The sequence below is a fragment of the Haliaeetus albicilla genome, chromosome 19 (assembly GCF_947461875.1).
Source record: "Haliaeetus albicilla chromosome 19, bHalAlb1.1, whole genome shotgun sequence".
NCBI classification, from domain to species: Eukaryota; Metazoa; Chordata; class Aves; order Accipitriformes; family Accipitridae; genus Haliaeetus; species Haliaeetus albicilla.
In genome coordinates, this window is record NC_091501.1 from 4,812,539 (window position 1) to 4,826,184 (window position 13,646).

Sequence of the window (13,646 nt, forward strand, 5' to 3'; positions counted from 1 at the left end):
AGACCTCCAGTGCAGCACACTGATCTCATTTGGCAGAGACGAGGTTGGAGACCTTTGGCTTCTGTCGATAACATTAAATACTTAGAACACAGGCCACCGAAAGGCCAAAAAATGTGCTCGGCTAGAAAGGTGAAGCATGTGCTCATTTAGAGTCATTGCTAACAAAGAGCAGCAAGTTTTCTCCCCGAGACACCGGGAGGGGAGCGGTGAGCTAGTACAGCAGAGCAAGCTCGCTTCCCTCCCCGCCCCACGCACAGCCAAGCTTACACGGCTGTGGCCCTGGATCTGCTCCCCGCAGAGCCTCTGCTGGCTTTTACCAAGAAACCAGGCAGAAAGAGGCAGCAAAGAGGAGGGAGAAAAGGGATGCTTTGCCTGCGACTGGGTGGCTGGGGAAAAAATTGACTTTTTAAAGCCGAATCCTACTCTTGGAGCAGGCTGAGCTGGGCTGCCTGTGAAGTAACTGGGAACAACTGCAAGAGTCCACGACCTGGGGCACCAGCATTGCTCTGGCAGACAGGAGGACGTGTCCAGCCTATCCAACCTTCCACTTCGCACAGTGCCCACACTGGGAAGCTCAGAAGCTGCCCTGGTTACCACATCCATCCCATTTAAGCACCGAGCTGGATAATTCTTCCCCATTTATCCTATCACCCTACCAGCTGACTGTGAAATAACAGCTGTAAGAGCTCGCTGCAGCAGTTGTGGGCGACGATACTAACACTTGAGGAGCAAACCGAAGTTTGTTTTCTCGCTATAGTTTGATGTTGAAAAACATTGTGCCAGGATGTGCGAGGCTCAGACCTGGAGCAAGGCCAGCTTCCTTTCAGACATGGGCATTCATTCACAGTCAAAGGGAGCTGATGCGCATCTTCTACTGCGGGGAGGGGGAAGAAAGCTTGGCATAGGATATAATAAAAATATTTACCTAGCTATGGGGTAGTTTACAGATAGGCAAGAGGGAACAGGGAACAACAGTGAATCTTCTGAGGGAGACGGTGCTTCCAGCAGAGTTGGTTGGTGAGCAAGCAACTTTGCTTTGTAGATACAAGCGGTCTCCTGACTTAAAAGCATTCTTCAGCAGAGATCTAAAGGAATTCCCCGCTCCTGGTGAATGCACTTGAGCTGTGAGGGGAATTAATAAATTCTTTTGAAGCAAAGCTGAAGGTTTTCAAGTTGCTAGAGCAGAGGTGACTAGCCAATTGATCTGAAAAGAGGTGAAGACCTGGGTGGAGAGTGCAGGATTATTTTTTCCTGAATGTCAGTCTGATGACTGTCTGTGGCAGGACTCAGGAAAGGCTCCTCCAGACTTCAGCACATACCCTGGGAGAGCTTGCTCCATTCCAGCTTACCCAGTTCAACCCAGTCTAGTCATTCTGGGACGTGGTCCTACAAGGTACTGGACATAGCTGGGAAATACACAGCCAGTTTTCTCCAGTGCCTGTGGAAGATACGTGTCTTCTTGGTGGCTATGCTCCAAACTCTCAAGGGGAAAAGTCAGGTTGGATTCAGCAGTTAGGCTAAAGCTTTGCTCTTCTCTGACCACACTTTGCTTCAGCTGCCTCTTCTTCATAGGCTCCCCCATTCCCACACCACATCTCTGGACTGCTCAAAACCCACTCCTTAGTTCTCCTCACTGGCCTATAGATATCCCACCACCTCCCTGTGGCTGCCCTCTACAGTGGTAACAAGTTAGGCTGCTTTTCTTTGCCTCTCAAATCCCAAGCACTACTTTGGGATTGCCCTCTATTGATGTCACTCTCACCAGCTCAGCCCCATTAATGCCAGTTTAACCTAAGTGTGCCAGGCCTTCAAATTCCTCTACCACAAAGCTCCAAAGCCAAAAGCTCACTATGTTAAGCAGAAAAATCACACTTACTCTTTTGGGCTTGGTGTCTGCCTGTGAATACACATCTCTCCCCCCCAAGCAGAGAAACCATGCTTCTCAGGGAACAGGGGTGCTGGCAAAGGTATCTTTTCTCTCTCTGGTCCTGAGGATTCCGGAACGACCCAGCTTTCTGCTAAAGTCAGAGCAGCAGAAGCACCGCTTCCAGTCACCCATTTCACATGTGGTCCCCGACAGCTGTTCCAGCAGTGGTGGAGTCTCAGGATACCCCAAGCCCATTGAGGACTCATCCATGAACTTCCTTCCACGACACACTGGGATGCCCTTGAATTATTTCTCTGTTTATGCTCCCTTCTTCCGAGAAAGAGCCGATAAAGAGTGAAGCAAGAGAGGGGGCTTTTTGCAGAACCCCAGCCCTGAGCACCCAAACTCTACGAGACTTTCTTCACCCTCTCTCTGAACCTTTTCCATCCTTGCCTAGGTGTTTCCGCTATGGTCCTCTGGCATAATTCACTTTTGCCAGCTGCCTCAAAACTGATTAAATGGCACTTTAAAGGGTCACTCCTAGATGATTAAACAGCATACACATAATTAATATTAGTCAACAGCTGCAAAGGTAGGGAAGCCCCAGAGGTTGGAGATACAGTTAGAGGCAGTGAACTGCGTAACAAAATGGGTTTTGTTAGTGCTGGGCTCAAGTCCTTCCACTGCAAATACAAACGGAAAAGAATTAATCACAGGTAAGGCACAAATGGACCCTTCAGTTAGCTTCTGGGAAAGCTGCCAAGCCTCCCTTTCAAAAGGCTCTTTATATCACAGCTGTGCATTGTATGTAAAAAGCTCGGATCCCCAGGCACAGTCTAATCCCTGGGTGAGAGCCCAGAAAAGGGCAGGTGTCACATCCATGGCATTTATTTATTGTAAATGAAGAAACGGCTCCTGCCTCTGGCAGGGAAACATTTTAGAAGGCAGACAGAGGGTAGAAAAAAAATCAAACCTGTGTTAGTACAAAGCTGAATCTGCGTTACGAAAACACGAGACAGAGTTAACAGTCTGTTATTAACATGCCGCTCGGTACCTGGCGTTCCCATCTCACATGGAGAATGCACGACGTACATGTGTGGATAACTTGCGTCCTGGTTACTCTGAACTGTTCAGACACAGAATTACTACAAATGACAACGGGCAACGTTACAGATTGCTGCAATTACTTGAGAACAGTGAAACCCGCCTTATGAAATCACTCAAAGTCCCAGCCAAAAGATCAATCACCAAACGCAGGCTGGGCACTAGCTGACACACAGAAGGGCATTAACCACTCACGGAACCTGTAAGCGGGCATTTTAGCATCCTGGAGGTCTTCAGTGTTATTTTTAGTGCAGGTTTTGGTGTGTCTGTCTCCTCTGCAGAAAGTCCACATTTTTCTTCACTTAAAGTATTTCAGTCATCAGCCAAAATATTCCATTTTCAGGTGTTAATTTTTTCAAGAAAGGCAAAATATTATGTGAAGAACAAATATTCTAATGAAACCTGTCATTATAGTAAAACCTCAATTTTCTGTTGAAAAGCAGTTTAACAAGGAAGTAAAATCTCACCCAGCAAAGAGGGGTCTTTCCTGATCTGTCTCCAGGCAAGAGAAACACGCACAGCACTCTCCCAAGGGAGGGCTTTCCTCTAGGAGCCGAGCGCCGCAAAGGGTTCACCTCTCCCCTCTCCCCTAAGCCCTTCCTGCAGAACAGGGTAGTCTGGCTTCATACAGCAAAACACGGTTTCACTCAAGCTCATCTTAAATATTCATTTCAGCCCATCATGAAGCAAGGGACAAAAAGGGGAATTTTCTAGCAGTGCCACTTTCTAGGTCATGTGCAGACCTTGGAGGAAAGCTGATGTTTGCCGACCACCATGCCTGGACTTTGTAGAACAGACGCACGAGCTGAGTCTGTTGACATTCTCTGCGGAACCTCTCCCGACATTTGTTTTAGAGGAATTAAATCCAGAAAGACCAGAGCAATAAAGAAACAGAATGCCCATCTCAAGCTTCAGCTTCTGAACATTTTGCTGCAACAGAGCAGGCAGGTGTTCCAGCCTTTCCTGCTGCTTTCTCTTTGTTGGAGATGTGAAATTTTTTTGTCAGTAGTTACTGCATCTGTGACAGAGGCTACATGCTGCTATTTCTGAAAAGATGTATTAAAAAAACAACTCCAGACTTTACTTTCTAAGAGATTTTGGATTCCAAGTTGCTGAGTTACTGCTGAAAGAGTGCTTTAGCTTTTAAACTATATAGGCTAGGTTTCTCAAGATACCCACATGCCTTCATCCTTTTGGAATTTTAAAAACTGGTTATTGTTTTGAATTGTTATTTGTTCTCAATAACTGTCAACACCAGACTGATGGCTGTTACTCAAAAAGCTCAGCCTTCCAAAACAGCCTCTGCACTCCTGCAGGTTTCTTCAGCTGCCTATAGGTGCATTTGTAGAGGTTGGGAAACTCTGTAGGAATTTTAAATTCTGAGGAAACATCTTTGCAAAGTAGTTTCCTGCACCTTTCAACAAGCCTGGCTGCACAGTGTGATCAACACCTCGCTAATGGCCTAAATTTTAAAATAAATGACCTTGTCACTGACAGAAACTGATGGGAAGGATGAAGAGAAAGCTGCAGAACGCAACCGAGGAATGGCAATGAAGGGCCCCTCCTGTGACTTTTCAAGCTGATTTTGTCTTGGACAATACACTAGCAGGAATACTCGTAGTCCTAAGCCAAGTTTTCCTGGTGTGAAGCACCTCCGGTGTCAGATGGAGCTTCAGACAACGCTTCAGCACGTGCGCTCAACGCACGCGTGGACTAACATGCAATTCAGTGATGTGTGCCCACGAAGGATCCAAAGTAATGGCAAATAGCAGCTCCTCGCCCATACTGCGAGGGGAAGGGAGAAAGCTGTAAGAGAGATTATTTGGAATTAAAAGATTGTATTTTTCCTCAAAACACTAGGCCAAGGACAATCTGATGTCAATTGCTGTACGCAGAAAAAACAGTGGATGAAACCGGCTCATAACCTCGTACTACCAGCAATGGTGCTGGCTCGTCTGCATGGATGGAGCTGGTGATTTTAATGACAATTCAAGCTCACGCTGAGCTCCAGAGTGGAAATCTAAACCAGCCTCCTCCAAAGGCCAGATGTGTTTAACTTCCAAGGTTGTGGTTTTGAGTCTCTCTCTTTTCAGGTTGTGGAAATGTCAAGATCAAACTGAAACAGCTCCAGGATTTTCATAGACAGAGGACAGAGAAGCATCCTGCACGTTCAGCACGTTATCCTCAAGAGAACCTCCCTGCAAAAATGGAAGAGCTGACCTGCGAGCCCCACCTCGGGCACTACAAGACCGCAGATCTGGGTGCAGCCTCCACGCAGCTCTTTTAAGACTTGCTATTTGGGGCGGAGGGGGCAATCTCTGAGCTGTGGCCAGCCCTCAAGCATATCGACTCCTCAGGAAAATATGGTCCTCTGACACGGGGCAGGAGGGCAATCCAGCTCAGAGCCAAGCTCGGGCAAAGCAAACGTCAAGCTCGTCTGGAGGCAAAGGAGAGCTCCCAGCGAGAAGTTTCGGGGTTTCCCCAGGCCATAAAGAGCACAACACAGATTCCAACAGGCAGAAATTCAGCTGCATCCTCCTATCCTTCTTCTGTAACAAGATCTCCGGTGTCATCTTAGCTTTGAGGGATTCAACTCTGTTCTACGCAGCAGCTCAAGTTTAGCTCAGGGCTACTTGCTCCCAGAAGCGTCTCTCCGGCTTTTCTCACGCAGCCTTGTCCAAACCACTTCCAGCAGGCTATGTTGGCATGCTTCTCTGCCACAGAGATTCAATCCATCCCGAAATGGCAGCGCCTTTCCTCCTCATCTGGTGGCCCAAATCCACCACCACGTCGCTGACGTTTTTACTGTCAGAGCTTTCCTGGTTTGAGTTTTGCTTGCTCTTTGGAAAGTGCCTTTAACCGAGCTCTCCGTGTCCTTTCCACTGATGCTGCTTTCTCCAGAGTACCTTATCTCTGGTCTTTGGTTTAGTAATGACCCGAGCACACTGCATGACAGCAGGAACCGCGGGGGGAGCAAGTGCAGAGTGATTCTCTGCATGTTCTCGCAGCTCAGCCTCGCCAGCATGGAAATACTGCCACTTCTCCACTCGCCATCCAATTCTCAATGGTGTAGCTGATAAAGACATTTAAAGGCATGAAAGGAAATGAAAGCGCTCCGTCCCACTGGAAGACACCTGGAGCTGGGTATCGAACCTTCATTTGTGCTTTTGGAAGTCTTCCTCCAGGGCTTTAGTGCAGCAGCGAACAACCGACGTGCAATCTATTCGCTGTTCTTCCCCACTTATTTCACAGCTTGAAGAGGGGCAATAAAACTAGGGACTTCAGCTCTGCAGTTTTGCCTGGTTTGCCAGTTTTTGTTGCTGTTCTGTGTTCCAGCATCAGAACTTCTGCAAATTTTATTTTTATTTCTACCGTCCAGTGTCCCAGCACATAAACGGGAGTGGAGTGCCACCCTGATGGACACCAGTGCTGGCTGGTGGCAGAGCTCCCACATAAACCCTCACATCTGGACCTTCTAGGAACAGGCATTTTAAAAAACATCTGTAAGACAAAAGGGACTCCTTATATCTGATGGTGTTCTTGTACGGGTATTGGTTACTTTTTCTTTATAATCTTTTCTTTTTTGTAGTATTTGGCCTTTCTGCATGGCCTGGGAACCTGCAAGAACATCTTGTCCGACAGTGCAAAGTAGAAGGTGGGGGCAGAAGGTGTGCTTTCTACTTTGAGACCTGCCCTATGTTTCTATGCGATTTTTGGAGAGTCTCTCTGGCCAAATTACTCAAATTACAAATTGCAGTCTGGCTTATCCAGGTTGTCACAGCTTCTGAGGCTGAGACTGTCACTCTACAAGGGGCTGAAAATCTGCCTCTTTAATTACCTCAGTTTCCCTGTTCGTAAAAGGAGGATAAGATCTTCTTCCATGTCTCAACTCATTAAAATCTGTAAATTGTTCTGAGACTATGGGATAGTTGGAACTTTTTATAGGAATGCAAAATACCATTTCTATTGGGTGCAAGTTGCCATGCAATTACATTATACTGAGCATCACAATATGCAGCAAATGGGACATCTTGTTTTACATCAGCCAAGAAACGCTAAGTGGCTCTGTGCTTCCTAGTTGCTTATTTTATACTTTTTGCCCTGAAAAACTCATTAAGGAAATGTACTGGGCCAGACTGTGATGTTTAGCAAGAGCCGTAATCTCTCTCGAAGTTCCCAGCCCACAGGGAAAAGGATGTCCGTGTGGGCAAATCAAGCTCCTCTCCCCACAGCTCTACAAAATGCAGAGCTTCACAATTTGCTGTCGAAAGAGAAGGATGTGAACCACAGTTACGGCCCTTCTGCACCCCTTAAAGGGGATTTCCATTCTGTGGGTATACATAAAGAACGGTCTCAGCCCTCAGCCCTTCCAGAGAAGGGGAACAGAAGATCTTTTGAATCTCAGCGTTCCTCGGCTGCCTTCTACATAGTGACCAGGGAGAACTTTTATTGGCTCATTCTCCTACAAATGAATTTATTTTGATTCCTTCCAAAGGATTGCATAGAGTCTGTCCTCATTTCTGTCTGGGAGGGCTTTGTGAGAGGCCGTTTGGACAAGACCGCTGCAATAATTCATGCCATTTGCAGACAATTTGTAAACCCTTTCAGTGTCCCAGAATGATTCATTATTTTTCTCAGAATATGAAGCAGTGTATGTGTGTGTTATTTGTGAATATGCATGCTCATGAAGAGTGAAGACAGGCAGCTCCCCTAGGCCCAGAGGCAGGAATAAAGATCAGCACAGATTTCTTCTTTGTTGTGTAGAGGTTTTTGTGATGCTACAGTCCTTTCACCCCTCCACATTTTAGGTTTTAAGTGAATCCAAAGCAGAAGGTAGCAGTCTTACTTGTTTCCAGGTCTCCTACAATAACTCTGGAAGACCCAGTCTAACATGTCCCAAAGCTATAATCCTACGTAAATAACTTATACTAACAATGATCACTGGCCTTGGCTTCAGCCACCCTGGAGAAGAGCAATTAAAGCCATCCCTCATCCTAGATTATGAGGCCTAAACTTGATCTCTGTTAAGTTTTCAATATGATTAGTTTTTTATCAGCTTTCAAACCAAACAGCACCTTGCTGGTAGTTACTGGGTGAACATACATTAACCTAAGCAAGTTCAGAACAAGGAATCTACAAATCCTAGGATTTGGAATGATTTCCTAAAAGCTATCTCAAATATTCTCCATAAATACCCACCCAGTACAAACTAATCCCAAAGGGAAGGCTCGCAGGAACAAAAATCGGAACAATTGCTGGAACAAGTGTTCAGGATTTGGTCGGGACTGTAGTCCAAGCCCTCTTTTGCAGCAGGATACAAGAAATAAATCCATGCAGGCTTTCATTAGCTATTCTAAGTCTGGAACCTTTTAGTATTGAGCGCCTGCACCAGAACCTCTCCCCTTTTCACATTATTTAGGCTATTGCTGCAGGTGCTAAAAATTATTTGCTCCTTGCTGTTACACATAGAGTTGGGTGAGAAATGTCACTTACTTCCCAGTTAAACAATTAGAAGACCACACCAACATGTATTGTGTTGCATGAGAAAAAGAATAGCAATCAAATCCTTTTGATGCTTTTCATCACTAAAATGATTTTCTGGTAACAGTAAAGTTGACTGGGCATTCCTTGGGAGCAACCGACTGTCAGAGGGACCAGTAGAGAAGAGACTGTTGGTTCTAACATGTTTTAAAAGAAAGTATCCATCCTTCACTAGGTAAGACATTTTCCTCTCCTTGCCTCCCCCATGATCATCCCCTTTGCTATTATACTTGCATACCCAATGGTACCTCCCTCAAAAGGTTTTGTTAGTCTGATTTGTCTGGCTAAGAAAATGTCAGCTGAAGGAATAAATCTGGGGAGGCTGCAAGTACAAACACTCACAAAGAAGATTTAAAAAAATTATCCTGTTCTGTGCTTGTAGAAACCAGTCTCCCCACAAGTTTAAGAGTCCAAATCCCACATGAAGGGAAAAGAAAGTCATGTGAGAGGTTAAAGAAACCCAAAGCAAACACGAACATTAGCTTTGTTGTACAGTCCTGTAAAACAAGCTGGGTAAAGTTACTCTTTGGGTCGGTTTGGTTATCAACATCTCTTGCCATACTGCAGTGACCCTTTTGACTTTAATTTCACCACCATGCATCAGCTTCTGTTGTCTCTCCAGCTTACTGTTAGCATCAGTATTAAGCTGTTCTAGCAGGAGATGTGATTAGCTTGTGTGTTTTTAACCCACGCCTCCACAGTGGAAAAAAACCTGAGGTACAAAATACAAATAATAATAATCCTATACAGTCCAAACAAGCTTTGGGACAGCTGCGCAAAAACGGTATCACAAGCTTTGTGTCTTATGGGATGAGAATGAGGCTGATTTCTTTAAAACATGTAATTTATCCTACCTTGCTGGCTTTCAGTATCTCAAACATCAGAGGCAACCCTTGCGTGATGAGCTCCTCTGTGTACTCTTCTTCCTGAATGGACTTGAATTCCTTTAGCAAGCACTGGATGAGGGGTCGTCTGTGCTGCTGGAAGGACGTGCGCAAGGACTCCAGCCATGTGTGCAGCGTCCAGGGAACACCTACAGAGAGAGGACAGAGCTCATATTCCCAGCTTCAGAGAAGGATGTGCCCTTCTGCTTTTTTACCTGTACTTATGTTAAGATATTAAGCAAAAGCTGCCAAATAACCCTAGAAATCAAATTCCTACTTATCCCCGATTGAGAAGGCTGGTGGTTATCAGGACATCCCAGACCTAATGCACAGAGGCTTTCCTCCAAATACTAAGAGAAGACTGTGGTCTCTCTGCTCATCTAGCCTTCAGCTTCTCTGCTGAGACTGCCAATTTGCGGTAATTGCTGTGGTGCTCTGTGATGCAAAAGCCTTTTGGAAACTAGATTTACACTAGCTCATTTGTTTGAATGCGGCCCTGGAGAGCCATTAAATGGTAAAAACCAGGATTTTGGTCACTACCCACCTGGATACAAACTGGTGGTCTTCAGCTTAAAACTTTCTTTAAGTGCTACCCCACGTCCTCTCCTGATCGTTACTGTTTTCCCTAAACAGCGCTGGGCAAGTTAAGCAGATCAGCCTTTCCAAGTAGTTTGTCGTGGCAGAACCACTCTCCAGGAACTTGAAGGGAACTGCTCCCATGCACTGAGTGAGAAAGCACATGGAGCTAATGTACCTCTGCAGGCATTAGGCTGGATGTGACCTAGTTTCTGCTCTTGCAGAATGGAGTGGGAGGAAACGCAAGCCTGGCGTTTGGCTACAAAAGGTTTTTCCTTCCATTTCAGTAAATGCCTAGTGCCTGGAGAACAGCCCCGTCGCTCTCCTCTCATTCATCGCCAGGTCTTCGCCTGCTCAGCCCACCCGCTAAGCCACCGCTGAGACCACCGCAGACCTTGACCCACGCCACGTGTCCCCAGGGCTGGAGCACCGCAGCGGGCAGAGGTGTGCCGGGCACTTGAGTCTCTCTCACTGAGAGAGATGGTAAATGGGGATGGTAGATACCCAGACCAGACTGATTCCCCTCTGTGCTACCCAAACACCCTCCCCACGGGCAGAAGCGGCTTCCCAGCGGGCTGGTATGATGTTCAAGCCCTGCATTGGCAGAGTTGGCACACCAAGAAGCCAGATCCCTGCTCCTGCCCTCAGAGGCTCACAAACCTCAGAAAGTAAAAGGTGTTTTTAACGGTGGACTGCTTTACAGCAGAGTACAAAAGAGGAGCTGTTGGAGGTGGCCCATGGCAGCCGAACGCCGCCCCAGAGCCTTACCTGGGGCGTTTCCAGGTTAAGATTTGGACTCTTAAACTCTGCCACGCAGCAGTGAAGATGGCTGCTGGTGGAAACCACTCCGTCCTGCAGAAAAGCACCAGCGGCCCCTGAACGGGGCACGCTGTGGAGCTGAAATGGGCCAGGAACCTGCCAGATCCCCTGTCACCTTCTGCTTCCACGAGAGCTGAGGAAGGTGCAACTGCAGTCGGTTTAAGCAACAGCCCGTCAAAAGCGATGTGTTTCTGACAGCAGTCCCTCCCCGGAGGGAGAGAAGAGAGGGTGCTGGGACTGACCTATGCTCCGAATGTCAATGGTCACATCCACGTAGCCGTGCTCGGCGCTGTGGTACATGGCCTCCTTCAGGGCTTTCAGCTTGGCCTTGCTGTTGCGGCTGGCACAGAGCGGAGCTGCCGCCGAGTCGGGCAAGTCCGTCCCCTCAGCCAGGATCTCCTCCAGCGACAGAATATCGCTCTTCTCCTTCTCCGGCTGAGCAAGCAGCTTACGAAAGACGTTCCTGTCAATCGCAGCACGACAGAGAGAGGGAGGGGGAAAGAGAGGGTGGGAGAGCGGAGTCAGCGGCTTGGCTTTCTTTGTGCCTGGGATACTTGCTGCGATGTGGCAAATTAGGACACCTATCCAGGAAATTACTCCAATTAACGGCAGGACCGGCTGAGAGCAGTCCCAAGGCAAGCACCGCTTCTGCTAGCCCACCTGCATCGCCTGGGCCACGTCTGCAAGATGCTGCTGTCGTGACAGGAACCGTACAGATGTCGCATGAGTAGCGGCATCTCATGGGAACGGAGACCTACGAGCCAAACGTGACTCAGGACTTCTTCCCACAATCAGGGGAGGCCGAGGTGCCTCTGGACAAGCTCTCAGGACTTTCGCCATGGAGGCCACTTGAGAAGGGAGCTGCCTGGAGCTACCAAAAGCACCACCACTCGATTAACACTCAAAGCGGTCTGGGAAAGCTGGAGCAGCTAGACATTCAACGAGGCCAGTCAGGGCAGGTTCGAGCACATCTGGGACTACTCTGCAAAGCCACCGATCCATCACTGGGCCATCAAACAGCAAAGCCCAAACTCAGAGACTTGATGCCCCGAGGTTCGTACCAGTGTAACCTCATCAACCTCAACAGAGTTGCTCTCGGTTTCGCAGCCGTGCGAAGAGAAACCAGGCTGGCCCCCATCCCACCTCCCTCGTACTCCGATGTCCTCCCTGCCCCTGCTCAGACCCCGGCGCGGGGTGGCAGCGGGGCATGGCGTGTCCCAGACAAATCCGCAGCAGAGAGGGAAGGAGGAAGGAGTGTGCGTGAGCGGCCTACGGGTCGAAACGTAAGAGCCGTGGCCCTCAACGTGCACGGCCAGCAGCCAAGCCGAGGAGAGCCCCGGGCCCTCCTCAGGCACACGGCTTCCACTCACACCAGCTGGCAGCAAGGCCGGAGCGGCGAACGTGAGACTCCGATAACCAAACTGTCCGCTCTGTCCCAGGGATCCCTCGCAGGCTCCAGATGGGCAGCGTTGCGCGAACCTGCCCTGACATGCCGTTAGCATGTTGTTAGACTGGCAGCTTGTCTCTAAGCAAACAGACGGTAGGTACTGTCTCTAACCTGTATCTATGTTCCTCTGGATGGCTACAATCAGAAAAGTAGGAACGTGAAGATCATAATACTAATCCATTACACTGCAGTCAACTCCTGAGCGTTGCAAGTTCATGCATGCCAGGTGCTCATTTCATTACTTTTTTTTTTTTTAATTTGCAGCATACATACAACATTAAGACATACAGGACTTTACAGTAAACACAGATGCAGAAACTCTATTCAACGAAAATTAAGGCTGCAGCAGTACAGACACGATTCACTCAAATCTGAGAAATACGTCAAGAAATTCAGAAGGAATGTCTTTGGCATTCCTTTCTGCCGTCACATCAGCTGCCATTTAACAACCACTGCATTGCAACACACCACGAGGAGTCACCTTCTTTTTTTTTTTTTTTAAATCAGGTATCAAAAAGCAGCTTGTACCACCAACTGGTTAAATTCACATGCTAGCAAAAAGCCTTACGTCTCTGCTCAGTTGGTGGCATGTTCAATCGTTCATGCAGAACTTTCACCCATCTGCTCAAACTGGACACCCAGGCAAAAAATAAGCACTTGAAGGATGCCACTAGACTTGTTCCCACTCTACCTGTGTCCATGTGCAGCAGCCTGACTGAAAGAGTTCATGTCACCTTGTGGAGTCATGGAAATGCCGTTCCTGTACATTGTTCCTATCATGGGGTCAGCTCCTCGCTCCAACAGCAAACTGACCAGTTCAAAATTTCCTGCAAGTCAAGAGATGCATTTTTACTTCTTTTAAAATCCAGTATTTCCTCACCTAAACCACAGATCCTGACTGAAGAATTTATTACAGTGGGAGGAGAAAGTCCTTACCAGCAGCTGCTGCCAACTGTAAAGGAGTTTCAGAGTAATTTTCCTCTCCATGCTCCAAGGAACCTTCTACCTTTGCTCCAGCATCCAGCAACAGCTAGAAAGAAAATTCACCATTTAGAGCAACTGGGGGTATCACAGTCTTCAGAGTTCATGAACAGTGACGGATGGAAGTCTAATGCTTCTTGTTAGCTGCAAACCAGGTATGATGGAGACAAGTGACATGCAAATTCTGCCCATTGTTTCACAGAGGCAAACCGATTCCTTTTTTCGCTCATTTTATGCTGCCAGACACCAGGAGCACTAGTGTCCAACTTCAGAGCCAAAAAAGTGTAACTCAGTGTTTCTGAATGGGAAATGGGGTAAGGTCAGTGTTAGGAAGTAATGCGCTGAAGATGGAAGTACTGAAAATTAGCCCGACAAGCATCCTTCCTTCATGGTCTTCTAGAAGCCCAGCACCATCCTAAAATGGATC

The 13,646-nt window shown here is 47.5% G+C and overlaps 1 protein-coding gene across 4 annotated transcripts in view; it reads right to left on the reverse strand.

The window, feature by feature from the left end:
• The window catches only part of ABTB3 (ankyrin repeat and BTB domain containing 3), a 188,791-nt gene that overhangs the window by 26,353 nt on the left and 148,792 nt on the right, over positions 1 to 13,646 (reverse strand). Inside the window, exons 8-13 of one of the 4 annotated variants that reach the window (XM_069807376.1) lie at positions 13,175 to 13,268; positions 12,930 to 13,065; positions 12,350 to 12,373; positions 11,034 to 11,254; positions 9,367 to 9,545; positions 2,922 to 2,993 (exon numbers count right to left, since the gene is read on the reverse strand). In XM_069807376.1, the coding sequence (XP_069663477.1) occupies positions 2,922 to 2,993; positions 9,367 to 9,545; positions 11,034 to 11,254; positions 12,350 to 12,373; positions 12,930 to 13,065; positions 13,175 to 13,268 (726 nt within the window). The remainder of the gene's footprint in view (positions 1 to 2,921; positions 2,994 to 9,366; positions 9,546 to 11,033; positions 11,255 to 12,349; positions 12,374 to 12,929; positions 13,066 to 13,174; positions 13,269 to 13,646) is intronic. The other 3 variants (XM_069807377.1, XM_069807378.1, XM_069807379.1) reach the window with 3 other exon arrangements.